General features: G+C 49.9%; 1 protein-coding gene across 1 annotated transcript in view; it reads left to right on the top strand.

The window, feature by feature from the left end:
• Window positions 1-8,399, top strand: part of LOC310742210 (transcription factor COE1-like) — a 98,275-nt gene extending 89,876 nt beyond the window's left edge. The window contains exons 15-18 of the mRNA XM_083571278.1: window positions 43-228; window positions 1,443-1,631; window positions 4,548-6,195; window positions 6,446-8,399. Coding sequence (XP_083427404.1) covers window positions 43-228; window positions 1,443-1,631; window positions 4,548-4,579 — 407 coding nt within the window. The 3' untranslated portion in view covers window positions 4,580-6,195; window positions 6,446-8,399. The remainder of the gene's footprint in view (window positions 1-42; window positions 229-1,442; window positions 1,632-4,547; window positions 6,196-6,445) is intronic.
• The last annotated feature ends 5,443 nt before the right edge of the window (window positions 8,400-13,842 follow it).

Raw genomic sequence — 13,842 nt, 5'->3', positions numbered from 1 at the left:
AGTAAACTGAGCAACTATATAACTTCCTGCCCTACCTTCCAGGGTACACACGCAACACGAGCAGTGTCTCGCCGCGAGGCTATGTCCCCAGCTCCACCCCGCAGCAGAGCAACTACAACACCATCACGTCCAGCATGAACGGCTATGCAGGGACTGCCATGACCAGCCTGGGGGTCCCGGGGTCCCCCAGCTTCCTCAACGGCTCCACGGCCAACTCCCCCTACGCCAGTAAGTGTCTGCCGCCTTTGTGGAAGGGCGGGTCGAGGGTGCCTGGGCAGAGCTTCCCTTTCCTGAGAATCGCAGCTCCGTTTTAAGAAGGCTAAGGGACTAGTCCTCATGGTAGGGGAAGCTGAACCTGGGAACTCCTGGGTGAGATCCGAGGATAGACGAATCCCAGTCTCTGATTTCTCAGTTTCTCACTTTACCAATCCTGAATCTAGTTCTCCACATTTTTGCAGCAATTTGTGAAAATTCATCAGACTTTCAGTGTCAATTTGGTATCACTGTTCTCTTCCCAGCGTCAGCTAAAAACATTTTTGTTTAGACAAGCCTACCCAGAAATCTAGAAGGGTGGTTTGTTTCTAGTTTATTGCTGACTTTAATTTCTGGAACATTTTAATGGCTCTTTCTTAATAATACTTTTATTGCTTATTCTTTTTTTTGTAAAGGGTTATTTTCTTTACAATCAAGCAGTATATAAATTTATGAATTGATTAAAAATAAAAAATTCACCAAACGTGCACATTTTTGCATGCAATTTCCTCCAATATAATGCTTTTTGGCACGTTGTTTTTGCCAATATATGCTTTTCTTGGTCACACTGCCCTGCGACACACGTTTCCGCACACATTGCTTCATTGGAGAACTGAGTTGCAAAATTCAGAGACGTGCCGAATTTTGAACAGTAGCTATGTTTCAGTTCCTGCGCATTGGTTCGTAGAACTGTAGAATTGGAAGGGACAAGAGGGTCATTTAGGCCAACCCCCTGCAAACTTAATAAATAATAATGATAATGTGCTGGTGGGGGGGAATTTATGGTTTGTTTTGTGTTCCTATTTTTAATATGTACAGTCGTACCTAGGTTGCCGAATGCCTTGGCACTCCTACATTTCGGGTCCTGAACGAGCAGAACCCGGAAGCGAGTGTTCCAGTTTCTGAACGGTTTTTTTTGGAAGCTGAACGTCCGATGCGGCTTCCGCTATTGTTTCTGGTGTGCCTGCGCAATCAGAAGCCAATCGGAAGTCGCGTCTTGGTTTCCGAATGTTTTGGGAGTCAGACGGACTCCCGGAACGCATTCTGTTCGAAAACCAAGGGACGACTGTATTTTAGTGCCGTGGGTTCACCGTATAAAAAACACAAAATACAGTCCGATGGGGGTCCACCTCCCCTCGCCCCGGCTCACTCCCGCTGCCAGCTAACCCCTATCCTTCCTTCCACGCCAGTCATGCCCTCCAGCCCACCCCTGGGAGCCTCGTCCATCACCAGCTCCTCGACCCCAGGAGGTGTCTTCTCCTTCTCTCCCGTCAACATGATCTCCGCCGTCAAGCAGAAAAGCGCCTTTGCCCCCGTGGTGCGGCCGCAAGCCTCTCCGCCCCCTACCTGCACCAGTGCCAACGGGAACACTCTGCAGGGTGAGCCGTCCTGTCTCCTTCGGTGGCAGCTGGGGCACGAAGGGGTGCAAGTCATGGGGACAGCCAGGACCGTGGGAAAGGAGCGGGTGGGATGCGGCAGGAAGGGCGAGGCGGCCACAGTTTGCCGTGTGGTGGCGGCGGCAACGATGCACCCTGCTCACTCGTCTCCTCAGAGCAAGGATTTGCACTTCTGCAACAGACTTCCCTCCCCTCTGAATCTGTTCTGGGTTCCCCCCCAACCCTCTGGAGGCGATTTGAGAAGCGGGTAGGAGGCACGAGCAAAGGGAGAACGTAAGAAGGAGCTGCTGGATCAGACCAGGGGCCCACCTAGTCCAGCTTCCTGTGCTCACAGTGGCCAACCAGATGTGTGTGGAAGTACGCAAGCAGGATCCGTGGCTCCTAGCAACAGGGATTTAGCAGCGCCGCTGCCTCTGAGCATGGAAGCACATCAGAGCCGCCCTGGTTAGAAGCCATTGGTAGCCTTCACCTCTTCCATGAATTTGTCCCATCGTCTTTTAAAGCCATCCAAATTGGTGGCCGACACCGCTAACTTTCTCTTATCCGTCCCTGAAAGTTCCACAGGCTAACTTTCTCTTATCCATCCCTGAATCTTCTTCCAACCTTCAGCCTCACTGGTTGTCTAATGTTCTAATGTTCTAATGTTAACGAGAAAGGGATAAACACTTTTCACGATCCACTTTCTCTGTGCCCTGCAAGGTTTTATCAACTCCTATCATGTCTAGGGTGTCCACACAACGCCCCGGAGTTGAGCGCAGGAGGCATGTTGGGGGGAAATTGGGGTTAGTTCTATTGCACTGCCGTAAATCCTTGCACTGACAGGACAACTTAGCTGGATACTGCCCAATAACGACGACGCTGATTGCATTCATATTTCCTCCAAGGTGGGTTCCTCTTCTCCCCATTTTATCCTCACGCCAACCCTGCAAGGTGGATTAGGCACTGTGGGTGGCCCAGGGTCACCCAGCAGGCTTTGTGGCAGTGAAGATTTGAACCCTGACCTCCTAGGTCTGGCTCCGTGTTAAATGCTCTAACCACTACACTACGCATCCTGGATGTGGTGCATCACCTCCTTTGGGCGGGTCAGTGCCATGGCTGCCCTTTTGACCAATATCTTCCCTGGGGACTTGGGAGAGATGCTAGCAAGGGGTTCCCCTAGCTGCCTTCCTGACCCCGTACGGGAGGAATCCTCACACGGAGTAGAAATTGGGTGGGTGGGTGGGTGTTCCTGGGCCCCTCTTACCCAGCAACAGTTGCTTATGAGGTCAGCCTTGGCTGCAAACTTTCCTCTTCCTTAACCGCCTTTCGTTCTTTGCTTTCTTTCGTCCCAACCCCGTCGTTTTCCTTTTCTCGCTTGCTCTCGCTTCCGCCTCTCTGTCCTTTGCCCACCCTGCGCCACTGCTTGCCGGGTCCTGCCAACCAGACCAAACCTTTGAGGATTCGGCAGACAAGTTCCACACTCCGTCTCGGTCACTGCAAGGACTGGCTTATTCCTAATCACACAGTATGTCTCTTCTCTCGTTCTCGCGCCTTGCTCTGTCAGCCTTCCCCCTCTTTTCTACTCCTCTTGCCGTGAACGAGTATGGCTCCTTAACAGCGACCTTGCGAGGTGGGCCTACCCCTTTTGCTCACCAGAGGGTAGTACCCACTAACGGGGGCCTCTGCCACCACACGCTTTCTGCTACATTCTCCCAAAAAAACAGCCCAGAAAACATTAATTTCATGTTGAAAGAGCCAAGTCCACTTAACCCTTACCACTTATGGGTATCAAACCAGCAGCCCTGGTGAGACCCCCAACCTGGCTTTTTAGGAGGTCCGCTGTCAAGTCAGATTGCTGAGACTGCGGCAAGAATTCTCCTCCGTAAGCAACTGCGTTGGCCTGAGGTGCAATTTCCAGCAGGGCCTTTGAGGTGGTGGCTCCTATGGTTTGACGTGGGGCACACGAGCTGTTGCACATGCTCAGTAGAGTTCAGTAGAGAGGGATCTCCCACCCGCCTGGCTCGACAGGCGCAAAGGAAGATCTCCTTCTCTCCTCTGACTGCCACCGTTTAAAGAAGGGAGATCGGAAAGTGGTAAGACTCTCATCCTCGCTTGGCAGGATGATGCAGACGGCTGGCTTTGCCACCTGGTCAGATGCATGCCGCGGTAAGTTGTCCCTTGCTACAAGGGGCTTCAGACCGGTCTACAAGGCCTTCAGACCGTGTCTCAGATGCTGCCCAAACCCCAAAGGGTCTACGGCACCAGGTCTTCACCAACCTGGTCCCTCTGGATACTGATGGACTACAACTCCCATCAGGAGGGCACCAGGTTGGCACAAGCAATTCCAGACATGTAAAAAGGCTCTGTGAACATAGAGGTCCCATCAGGGGTGAGGAACCTGATGCCATCACCGACACGGCAGGACTACAGCCCTCCTCATGCTTGACCATTGGCCATATTGACTGGGAATGATAGGAACTGGAGTACAACCTTTATGTATTATTATATCCCACTGGGGCTACGTTCCGGGGATTGTGCCAGAAGCCAAAACCTCTCATAGTCAAAACACACTGGGCGCAAGGGCAGTTGGGAATGCCGAAATCTTTTTTCCTCGATGCCCGCCCTCTTCTTATTTTAATTTTGCCAAGCGTGCATGCACAAATACTTTTTGGTTTTTCCCTTCCTTGTTCTATGCTCACAACAACCCTGTGGGGTAGGCTAGCATGAGAGGCAGTGTTTGGCCCCCTAAAGTCACACCCAGTGAGCTTCATAGCTGAGCTCACTGGTCTCCCAGTTCAACGCTCTGACCACTACACCGCGCTGCCCAGAAGGGCTGCAGGTTCCTCGCCCTTTGTCTACAGCATGGCTCAGCTGATGACACGGCCGCAGAACATGACGCTTCTCTCCTTTGCTTTCCAGCATTGTCAGGTCTCATCGTTCCGCCCATGTGATCGGGAAACGGAGGATGGGCTGGGCTGGAAGGAGGGACCAACAGACTGGCGCTGACCCAAATCCTTGGACTTGGAAGGGTGTGGGCCCTTCTTAATGCATTCCTGGAGCACACGCCTCCTCACCCCCAGCTCCTTCCAACCCGGCTGCAGGATTTCAAGAAGGCTCCCCCTTCTGGTGGGAGGCTGCAGTGCAGCGGGGCAAGCACTGGGAAGTGATGCTCACTCATCTGCTACCAGGAGATGCCCAGCCACAAACTGGGGGTGAAGATACAATTTTTAGGGAGAGGTGTTTGAGGGGGTTTCAGCACTGCCATCCTTTCTTTACCCCGCCCTCTTGCACCATTCCTCACAGCTTTGGTTAAAGAATCGGAAGCAAAGCCCACCCACACCATCCCCTCACCTGGGTTGCCCTCCCTCAGGTAGATTTGCTCCCAGCAAAGAGCAGAGTGTTCTCCCGTCTTAGCCAGAGAGGGTCTCCCTTTGGAAGCCAGACCTTGAGCATCAGCTCTTTGCACCAGGACTCCTGGGTCCTCCTCCTCACTATTCTTAAATTGTTGCTCCCGTGGCCTTGGGTGTGGACCCCAGGAAATGATTTGGCAAGAGGGGGTGGTCTTTCCTATGCTTCGGGGGGCTTCCATCTCTGCTCCAAAGCCAGCTGGTCCACGTTACGCCCCTGGCCAAACCGGAGATTGCTTTCCGGTGAAGGGGAAGAGAGCCTGCGTTCCAAACAGCGACGCTGCCTTTCCCTTTTCTAAACCCCCACTTTGCAACCTAACTCACAAGCGCAGGACCTATCAGTCCTCCAGCACAGAAAAACCTGGGTGCTGGAGGACCTCGCTGTGGGCAAAGGTCGTGGCAAAGCCTTTCGGGCTCACTGCTCCATTGCATCGCCCGAAAGGTCCATCCCTTGCCAACTTCAACTGCTAGCCAGCCTCCTCTTCACACATATCTTAATCTGTAGGTTTGGGGGCTAAGCAGCCCCTTCTAACAGGACACGTGTGAAGAACCCTGGCAACTTCCCCCTTCCGCCCAGATCTTGGCCATGTGTTGCTCATCTTCTTCCCAGGCGTTCCAGATGTTTAAATGCCCACCCACGAATCCCCCAGAGAGAGTTTCTCCTTCGTTCCTTTCCGCCTCGCCCCATCGAGGCAGGAAGGGCCGCCGTCTCCCGATTCCTGAAACCAGAAAGGGCTCGACAAGCCAAATCCTTCTAAATTGATGTGCTCTTGGGCCGGGTGAATGGCAGGAGCCTTCGTGGGGACAACTGGCTTCTCTGCCGTAAAGCAGCAAATGTCCCGTACCGGCCGGCTTTCCGGTGCAGGAGGGTGAGCTCAGAGCTCTAAGGTTTTGCAAGCTCGTTGATCGGGAGAATCATACGCCAGGACCCCACTCCGGTCCCACCTCCCCTGGGATCCAGTAGCTGACAGGAAGCTGCCTTGTACCAAGAGAGAGCACAGATACACCTGGCTCAGGTGGGACCTTCTACATGCAAGGCAGATGTCCTGGCCCTGAGCCAAGGCCCAACCAGTGAGCCACAGTAGCTCTGGAGTGGTGGCGCAGTTTGTGGCTTGCGGGAAGCATTTTTCCACCTGGCATAATACTCGAGAGCCAGTGTGGTGTAGTGGTTAAGAGCGGTAGTCTCGTAATCTGGGGAACCGGGTTTGCTTCCCCGCTCCTCCACATGCAGCTGCTGGGTGACCTTGGACCAGTCACACTTCTCTGAAGTCTCTCAGCCCCACTCACCTCACAGAGTGTTTGTTGTGGGGGAGGAAGGGAAAGGAGAATGTTAGCCGCTTTGAGACTCCTTAAAGGGAGTGAAAGGCGGGATATAAAATCCAAACTCTTCTTCTTCTTCTTAAGAGACAGCCCTGTAGGAGCAGAAAGTGAGGAGGGAGTAGGCAGTGTAGACGATTCTTGGAGTAAGAGCACAGGCGTCATCTCTCCAAGCCCCGGACTCACAGTTCACGTGAATGTCTCCCCATAGGGGACCCACCCCCAGCCCGTCATAGAATTGTAGAGTTGGAAGGGACCCAGGGGTCATCTAGTCCAACCCCTTGCAATACCCCAGAATACCCCTCCCCTGGTAACCCAGAGCCTGCTTTCTTCCCCCAGGAGCAGAGAAGGTGTTAGGATAGCCCTGGTGCCCATAGAAATTGATCCTCAGCTGTGGTCACATCAACACTCGTATCTCACTTTAAGAGTCGTGGCTTCCCCCAAAAAATATTCCTGGGAACTGTAGTTTTGTTACGGGCATGTAGGGTGGTAAGGAAACCCTGGATAAACTACAGTTCACTGGATTTTTGGGGCGGAAAGCCATTATTCTCTAAAGTGGTATAAGAGGGCTTTAAATTCATGGTGTGGCCACAACCAAAATCTACGCTATAAACTTCTGCCTGGTTGTCTTATCTGTGTTCCCCTATAAGGAACCACGGGAATTTTAGATTGTTGAGGGGAAAACATAGTAGATACTCTGTTTTGAGATTTCCCCAGCCTCTCCTCAGAGAACTGCCGGTCCCTGGGGAGAGGGAATGGCTATGAAACCGGTTTAAAGAGTAGACTAGACGCCAAGCCTTTTGAACGAATGTGCTCCTGTGCGTGAAACTTGCCTGTGGACAGCACAGAAATTGAGAATTTGGCGTTGCCTCAGCAAACACTCCCCTGATCCCAGATTTGCTAAAATGCCGGGGGATTTGTGGGGTGCTTGAGGGTGTGGGAACTCCTTTGCCGAACCCCCACAAACGCTTCCCCCTGATGGGCTGGTTTTGAGCTTCAGACCTGGACGGAAAGGAACGAGATATCAGGGATTGCGCCCAACTTTAGCGGGGAGCCTTTTTTCCTGGGGGAGACTCAGCAAGCGTGGGACGAAGAGCTAAGCACCTTCTCATCCTATGAAATGATTCTTCCCGCCCCGCTACACTGGCATTACAAGGCAAACACGGGTGCCCACCCAACCTGGTTCGGCACCCAAAGCCGCTCCCCTGGAAAACTGGGCGCCCACCATGTTGTTTCCACGCTAAGGCCCCTGGAAAACTCACACTGGCATTAGTTGTCAGTCCCTTTTCCCCTCGGCAGCCACAACGATTTCAGGACGTGCCTTTCCATGTTCGGAAAATGGCCTTCAGGAGGGCTTCGTTCCTATTTCCCATTTCACCTTTTCCTCCTTCGTTTTCTTTTCAACCACTCGAGCAATCTCAAGCCCATACGAAATGCCGGTACACTGTTTTTTGCATATCTTTTTTTTATATCTATATAAAAAACCCTCTCCCTTTCTTTTTTTAAAGCAACAGAAATACAGTCCTGTGTTGTTGTTTTTACACACACTTCTTTTCTTTTTTGTAAAAAGAGAATTAGAGTTTTAAAAAACTGGGGCTCGTTCCAGCAGAGCGTTCTCCGGCCCAGCCCCGCTAAAAACGAGGCGCTGTGTGTGTTTCAACGGAGCTGTGGTCGGGGAACTTCCTGCTGCCTCGCCCCCCTGGCTTTTCAGGCGAATCTTCTCTCGGCCTCCCGCAGTTATTTTTCTAGCATTATTTCCAAGTGGGAAGGAGGGGATCAAACTTTTGTAAATAAAGATTATGGGGGAAGAAGAGCCCCGGATGCTGGGCTTGCAAACCACCCCCTCGCCGGGGGGCTTGTTCTCTCTCTGTGTATTTATCTTTGTCGTACGGGGAATCCTTCTCCTGTTTCATGTTTCCTTTGTATTTTTTTATTATTGTTTTTAATTTTTAATTTTATTTTCTACATTGTCCGTTGTGTGTTCTGTGACGGCTGTTGTACAATAGCAATGTTGATAAATGCCCGGCTGCACTGTTTTTCAATGTAAGCACATGTCAATCAACTACGACTTTCATTTCTTAGGAAATGGGCGCTCTCAAGTTGAAAGATTTGCACCCGCTTCCCCCCCCAAGTTGAAAGGTCAGAGTGGTCCTTATCCTCACCCCACTGCCACTTTCCTCCCCTAAATACTGTTTCAACTTGGATTTCTTTAGAGGTAAAGGTAAAGGGACCCCTGACCATTAGGTCCAGTCGTGGCCGACTCTGGGGTTGTGGCGCTCATCTCGCTTTACTGGCTGAGGGAGCCGGCGTACAGCTTCTGGGTCATGTGGCCAGCATGACTAAGCCGCTTCTGGCAAATCAGAGCAGCGCACGGAATCGCCATTTACCTTCCCGCCAGAGCGGTACCCATTTATCTGCTTGCACTTTGTGCTTTCGAATTGCTAGGTTGGCAGGAGCAGGGACCAAACAACGGGAGCTCACCCCGTTGTGGGGATTCGAACCGCCGACCTTCTGATCGGCAAGTCCTAGGCTCTGTGGTTTAACCCACAGCGCCACCCCCTCTGCCAACCTGGTGCCTTCCAGGTGTTTTGAACTACAACTCCCAGCAGCCCCACAAGTTTCACACTCTTTGTGTTGGAATACACACATCCTGTACAGGAGGAGCTGAAGGGCAGCATTGCCAACTTGAATCAAATATTGGGGAGGCCTAGGTAGGCCTCACTCTGCATAATTGATCATATGATGCAACACACACACACACACTATTTGAATGGAAATGTCTATCAACTTTTGGGGGGCCCTAAAATATTTTATTGGAGGGCTTAAGACCCTTCAGCCCCTAGGAGTTGGCTCCGATGCCAGGGTGCCTTGAAAATGTTTGCCCTCCCCTGTCAGATGAATTCACCACTTTGCATGTAAAGGAGATGTACTACGTCTGAGCTATATCCCATCCCCAAAGGAACACTTCCATATAACTCTAAATATTCCAAGCTGACTAGAAAATGAGGGTGTGCATTGGCTTGGGATGAAACCTGAGCTTCAGAGAGATTCTGGGATTTTATTTCTGGGTGAAGTCAAACCAGAGAGTCCCCAAAGTGCCTTGGCATCTCAGACACACACAAAACCCACGCCACCGGCAAGCGTCTGCTAAAACTGAGCTAATGTCTCTTCAGCTTGCCATATAAGCAAAACTGCCCATATAAGGGGAGGGAGAGTTGCACTGTGATTTGACAGGTCTAGTTTTTAATCAAAGGGTATTGTTTCATCTGGAGTTCCCGGTTCTTGGTGCTTTTGGCGGTGGGGAGAAATGGGTGCCCTTATAATTCTCTCAGCCCACCCTCTGAAAAGAGAGAGAAAGGAATAAACTTTAAGGATGCCTAGCACAAGAAATGGAACAGATGCATCTGCTATTTGGCAGGTTTCTTGCCTAGGGGCACCTCTCTTATGTCTGATGTTGTCCAACCCACCAAAATGCTGGGGGATAATGATTGATTACTCTGAATCCTCCCCTAAAACTGTAAAGGCTGCCCCGGTGCAAAAAGACTGCTGCATTTATTCTGAAATTTGGCAGGAGTCAACCAACTCCCAGAGGCATCTACCATGCCTGCAAATCCCATCTACTACTGTCCAATCTATATAAAATTGTAAAGGTGCCCAAGACAAAAACTGCTACATGGCTTGGCAACTTGGCAGACTTAATCCATTACAGAATGGTCCCTTTGCTTGTAAATTTCATCCACTTCTTACAGAACAACAAAAAAAGACAGGTTTTGATTTCCCAACAACCAATTGTGGCGAATGAGGATTTGCCCCACTTTCCCCCAAAGTGAACTCCGACCCTGAACTCAATCCAGTGCTTTGGACTGTTTTCTGTAGTGCAGAATCGGGGCCCAAACCAAATCTTCTACTCTCTAAAGTGGAGGGCTGTGTCTCTCAATGCCAGAAGCAAGAACTATCCTGTTCAGACCTTGGGAATATGCAAACATACCCCCATCTCCAAATTCTCAATCTAATCTGGTTTATGTCCTGCTTGCCCGTCGTGATTTGTAGGCTAGGACAATGAAGGTCTTTGGCCAAGCCAGATGTCAAAGACTCGTGGAATTGTAGAGCGGGAAAAGTTCCCCACAGGTCATTAGTCAAACTGCCAGCAATGCAGGAATCGCAACTAAAGGAGCCCTGACCAATGGCTATCCAAACTCTGTTTAAAATCCTCCAGTGAATTAAAAACCTCTCCGATGAAGGAGAATTCACCACCTTCCAAAAGCGGAATCAGATGCAGACTTGAGCCCAGTTCTTCACCCACCAACCTGCACTGTCCCTCAAAATGGATTGCTGACTAGGATTGACAAATGACAAGGGAGGTGGGAACAGTATGTGTGTTCAACATCAATTTTTTCACACACACACACACCCATCATCATCATCCTCATTTTTAATTTGTATACCGCCCTTCTATCTTACAATACTCAAGGCGGTTTGCAAGCTGAAGAAACAAAAAATGTACATCTTATAACAATCTAATGCAATACAAAAATGTGATAATAAAACATAACTTTAAAATAGGCAACCTCCATCAAAAAGTAGCATTCAACAATCATTAGAATAGTATAAAATAATAATATCAACATATAAAAGTTAAACAGAAATCCACTCAACAGTTACAATAATATCTAAACTAGAATTAATAAAACAACAGCAAGCCACAGTACGTAAAACAATACAATACACATTGAGAAGCTGAGGGTACAGCAAGGCAGGTGGAAGGAGGCCTTGCCTGATGGAGTCTCTCCCCTCACGTGTAGCAGGTAAAGTTTCCACAACAAGGAGAGAAACATGATTACCTGAGAAAGCCTTCACATCAAGCCTCTGTTAAAGGCACAGGAGCACGGGCTGCTTAAAAAGTTGGCAACCCAGCTGGATCATTCCCCTCCCCAGCAGTTCTACAGAGCGGTTGAGGATGCTTGGCAGCTGATTCATGTTCCCAGCACACCCACACGAGTCAGAGGGTGGTGGCTGGAAGTAATTTACTACGTGTGTGTGTGGACAAAGGCATGTCCCGCGTGAGCTGAGGTCGAGGCCTGGACTCAGCCAATTGGAAGGTTCCGGAAGGCCAGCGGAGAAGCCGCGAGATGGAGTGGGTGTGGGAGAGGTCCAGAGAGCGAGAGAGGAGATCCAGCCGTGAAACGGGCCTGGCGAAGGAGCCTGCCAGCTGGGTGGGGTCCAGAGAGCACAGTGGGGGTAGCCAATGGTCGAGGAAGCCATTGCCAGCATTGCACAAAATTGGAGGGTGGCCTGTGCCTCAGTTACGCTGTGTGGTGTTGGCACAAAAGAAAAGTTCAAAATGTCTTATGGCAGACTTGACCAACCTGGTGCCTGGACTGCAGCTCCCATTAACCTGGAGCTGATGGGAATTGTAGTTCAAAACACCTTGCAAGGGGCAGCAGGTTGGAAAGGCTATTTCTTGTGGATGGGAAGCAAGTCAGAAGAACACCAGAAGAGCCTCCTGGATCAGGCCAGACCCTCCAAGTGTCCCTATTTTCCAGTCCCAGTTTTACAGTCACTAGTCAAAGTTTATTAGATTTGTGAGGTCCATGCCTTTACACAAAATACCATAAAACATTATTAAAAGATGAACAATAAAATTATAAAAATAAGCTAAAATTCATGCCATGCTGTCCCAGCAAGGAAACTACCCAAAAAAACCTCGCCATTCAGGAAAGAAGATACAGCAACAGGTTAGGAGAGCAATGGGAGGAACCTCACCATTTCCTCCAGGAACCATACCCTAGTTTTCATAGCCTTCACCACAAAGACCGCTACCACGTGAGAAATCCGTGGATCAGCGTCCACCAGTAAAAACTTTACTTGGTCCTCAGGGTTGGCTATTGATTTGGGAATAGTTTGTAACATCGCATCCCTGAAGGCCGAATAGATGGGACAATACAACATGTAATGTGTGAGATCCTCTTTGGTTCTCATATGACAAGGACATATACGCTGCTCTACTGCGATTTTTGCATATCTGCCTGACAAATAGGCCGTAGGAATGGTTTGAAAACGGGCCATGGTGAAAGCTCTCCGAAGGGTGGGATTGGTGATATTCGCCAAATAATTGGCGCAGGTTTTGACTGTTTTCAGTCGGGGAAACCAGTGGGAGGACCCTGGGTTCTGTATTTTTGTGATATCTAACAGAGCGTCTCTCTCCAGGATCCATTCCCGAACTTTGTCCGGGCTCCACAGTTTGAGAATATTAAACTCCGGTAGGGTGTATCTAACCAGGATCTCAGATAGGTTTTGACACCAAGTGGTGTTCTTTTGAAGAGATACAAAGGCTTGTTTGGCCAATAAGGTGTTTGAAGTGTTTGCAAGGTTGATGTAAAATCGTAGGAATCTTAAGTGGGCCCTGGCAGACACAGAGGGTAATCCAACTTCCACCCTCAAGAAAGCTGCTGGTGTTCCTTGAGGAAGGCCTAGAATCCTCTTGAGGTAATAATTTTGCAAAATTTCAAGCCGTTTCAACAGCCTCTGGTTCCACCCCCAGAGTTCTATCCCATATAACATCTGGGGAATAGCTTTCCCAACAAAAGCTCTTAATGCCGGGATCACCAATTGTCCTCCCCGGGTATGGAAGAAACTAAGCAGGACACCAATTGTTCTTCGTGTTAGGATGGTTACAGCCTTAAAGTGGGCTAGCCAACTAGATGGCTAGTTGTTTTCCAGTTTTACAGGAACCATCCTGGCTTCTGATTTGATTCCCGAATGTCCCGCCTTTCCCTAGGATGTCCCTATTTTCCACTGGAGAAATGTTGGAGGATATGGAGTTCTGCAACTCACACGCCATCTGAAGGCAGCCCTGTATAGGGAAGTTTTTTAATGTTCAATGTTTTATTATGTTTTGATATATCTTGGACAGCGCCCAGAGTGGCTGGGGCAAGCCAGTCACATGGGCAGGGTATAAATAGTAAAATAATATTATAGTGGTTCCTCGGGTTAAGAACTTAATTCGTTCTGGAGGTCTGTTCTCAATCTGAAACTGTTCTTAACCTGAAGCACCACTTTAGCTAATGGGGCCTCCCGCTGCCGCCGCACGATTTCTGTTCTTATCCTGAGCAAAGTTCTTAACCCGAGGTACTATTTCTGGGTTAGCGGAGTCTGTAACCTGAAGCATATGTAACCTGAAGTGTATGTAACCCAAGATACCACTGAATTAAAGAACAGGTAAAGGTAAAGGGACCCCTGACCATTAGGTCCAGTCGTGGCCGACTCTCGGGTTGCAGCGCTCATCTCGCTTTACTGGCCAAGGGAGCCGGCGTACAGCTTCTGGGTCATGTGGCCAGCATGACTAAGCCACTTCTGGTGAACCAGAGCAGCGCACGGAAACGCCATTTACCTTCCCGCCGGAGCGGTACCTATTTATCTACTTGCACTTTGACGTGCTTTCAAACTGCTAGGTTGGCAGGAGCTGGGACCGAGCAACGGGAGCTCACCCC

Source organism: Podarcis filfolensis (assembly GCF_964270895.1).
Source record: "Podarcis filfolensis genome assembly, chromosome: 9".
NCBI lineage: Eukaryota > Metazoa > Chordata > Lepidosauria > Squamata > Lacertidae > Podarcis > Podarcis filfolensis.
This window is presented reverse-complemented; position numbering and strand designations above follow the sequence as displayed.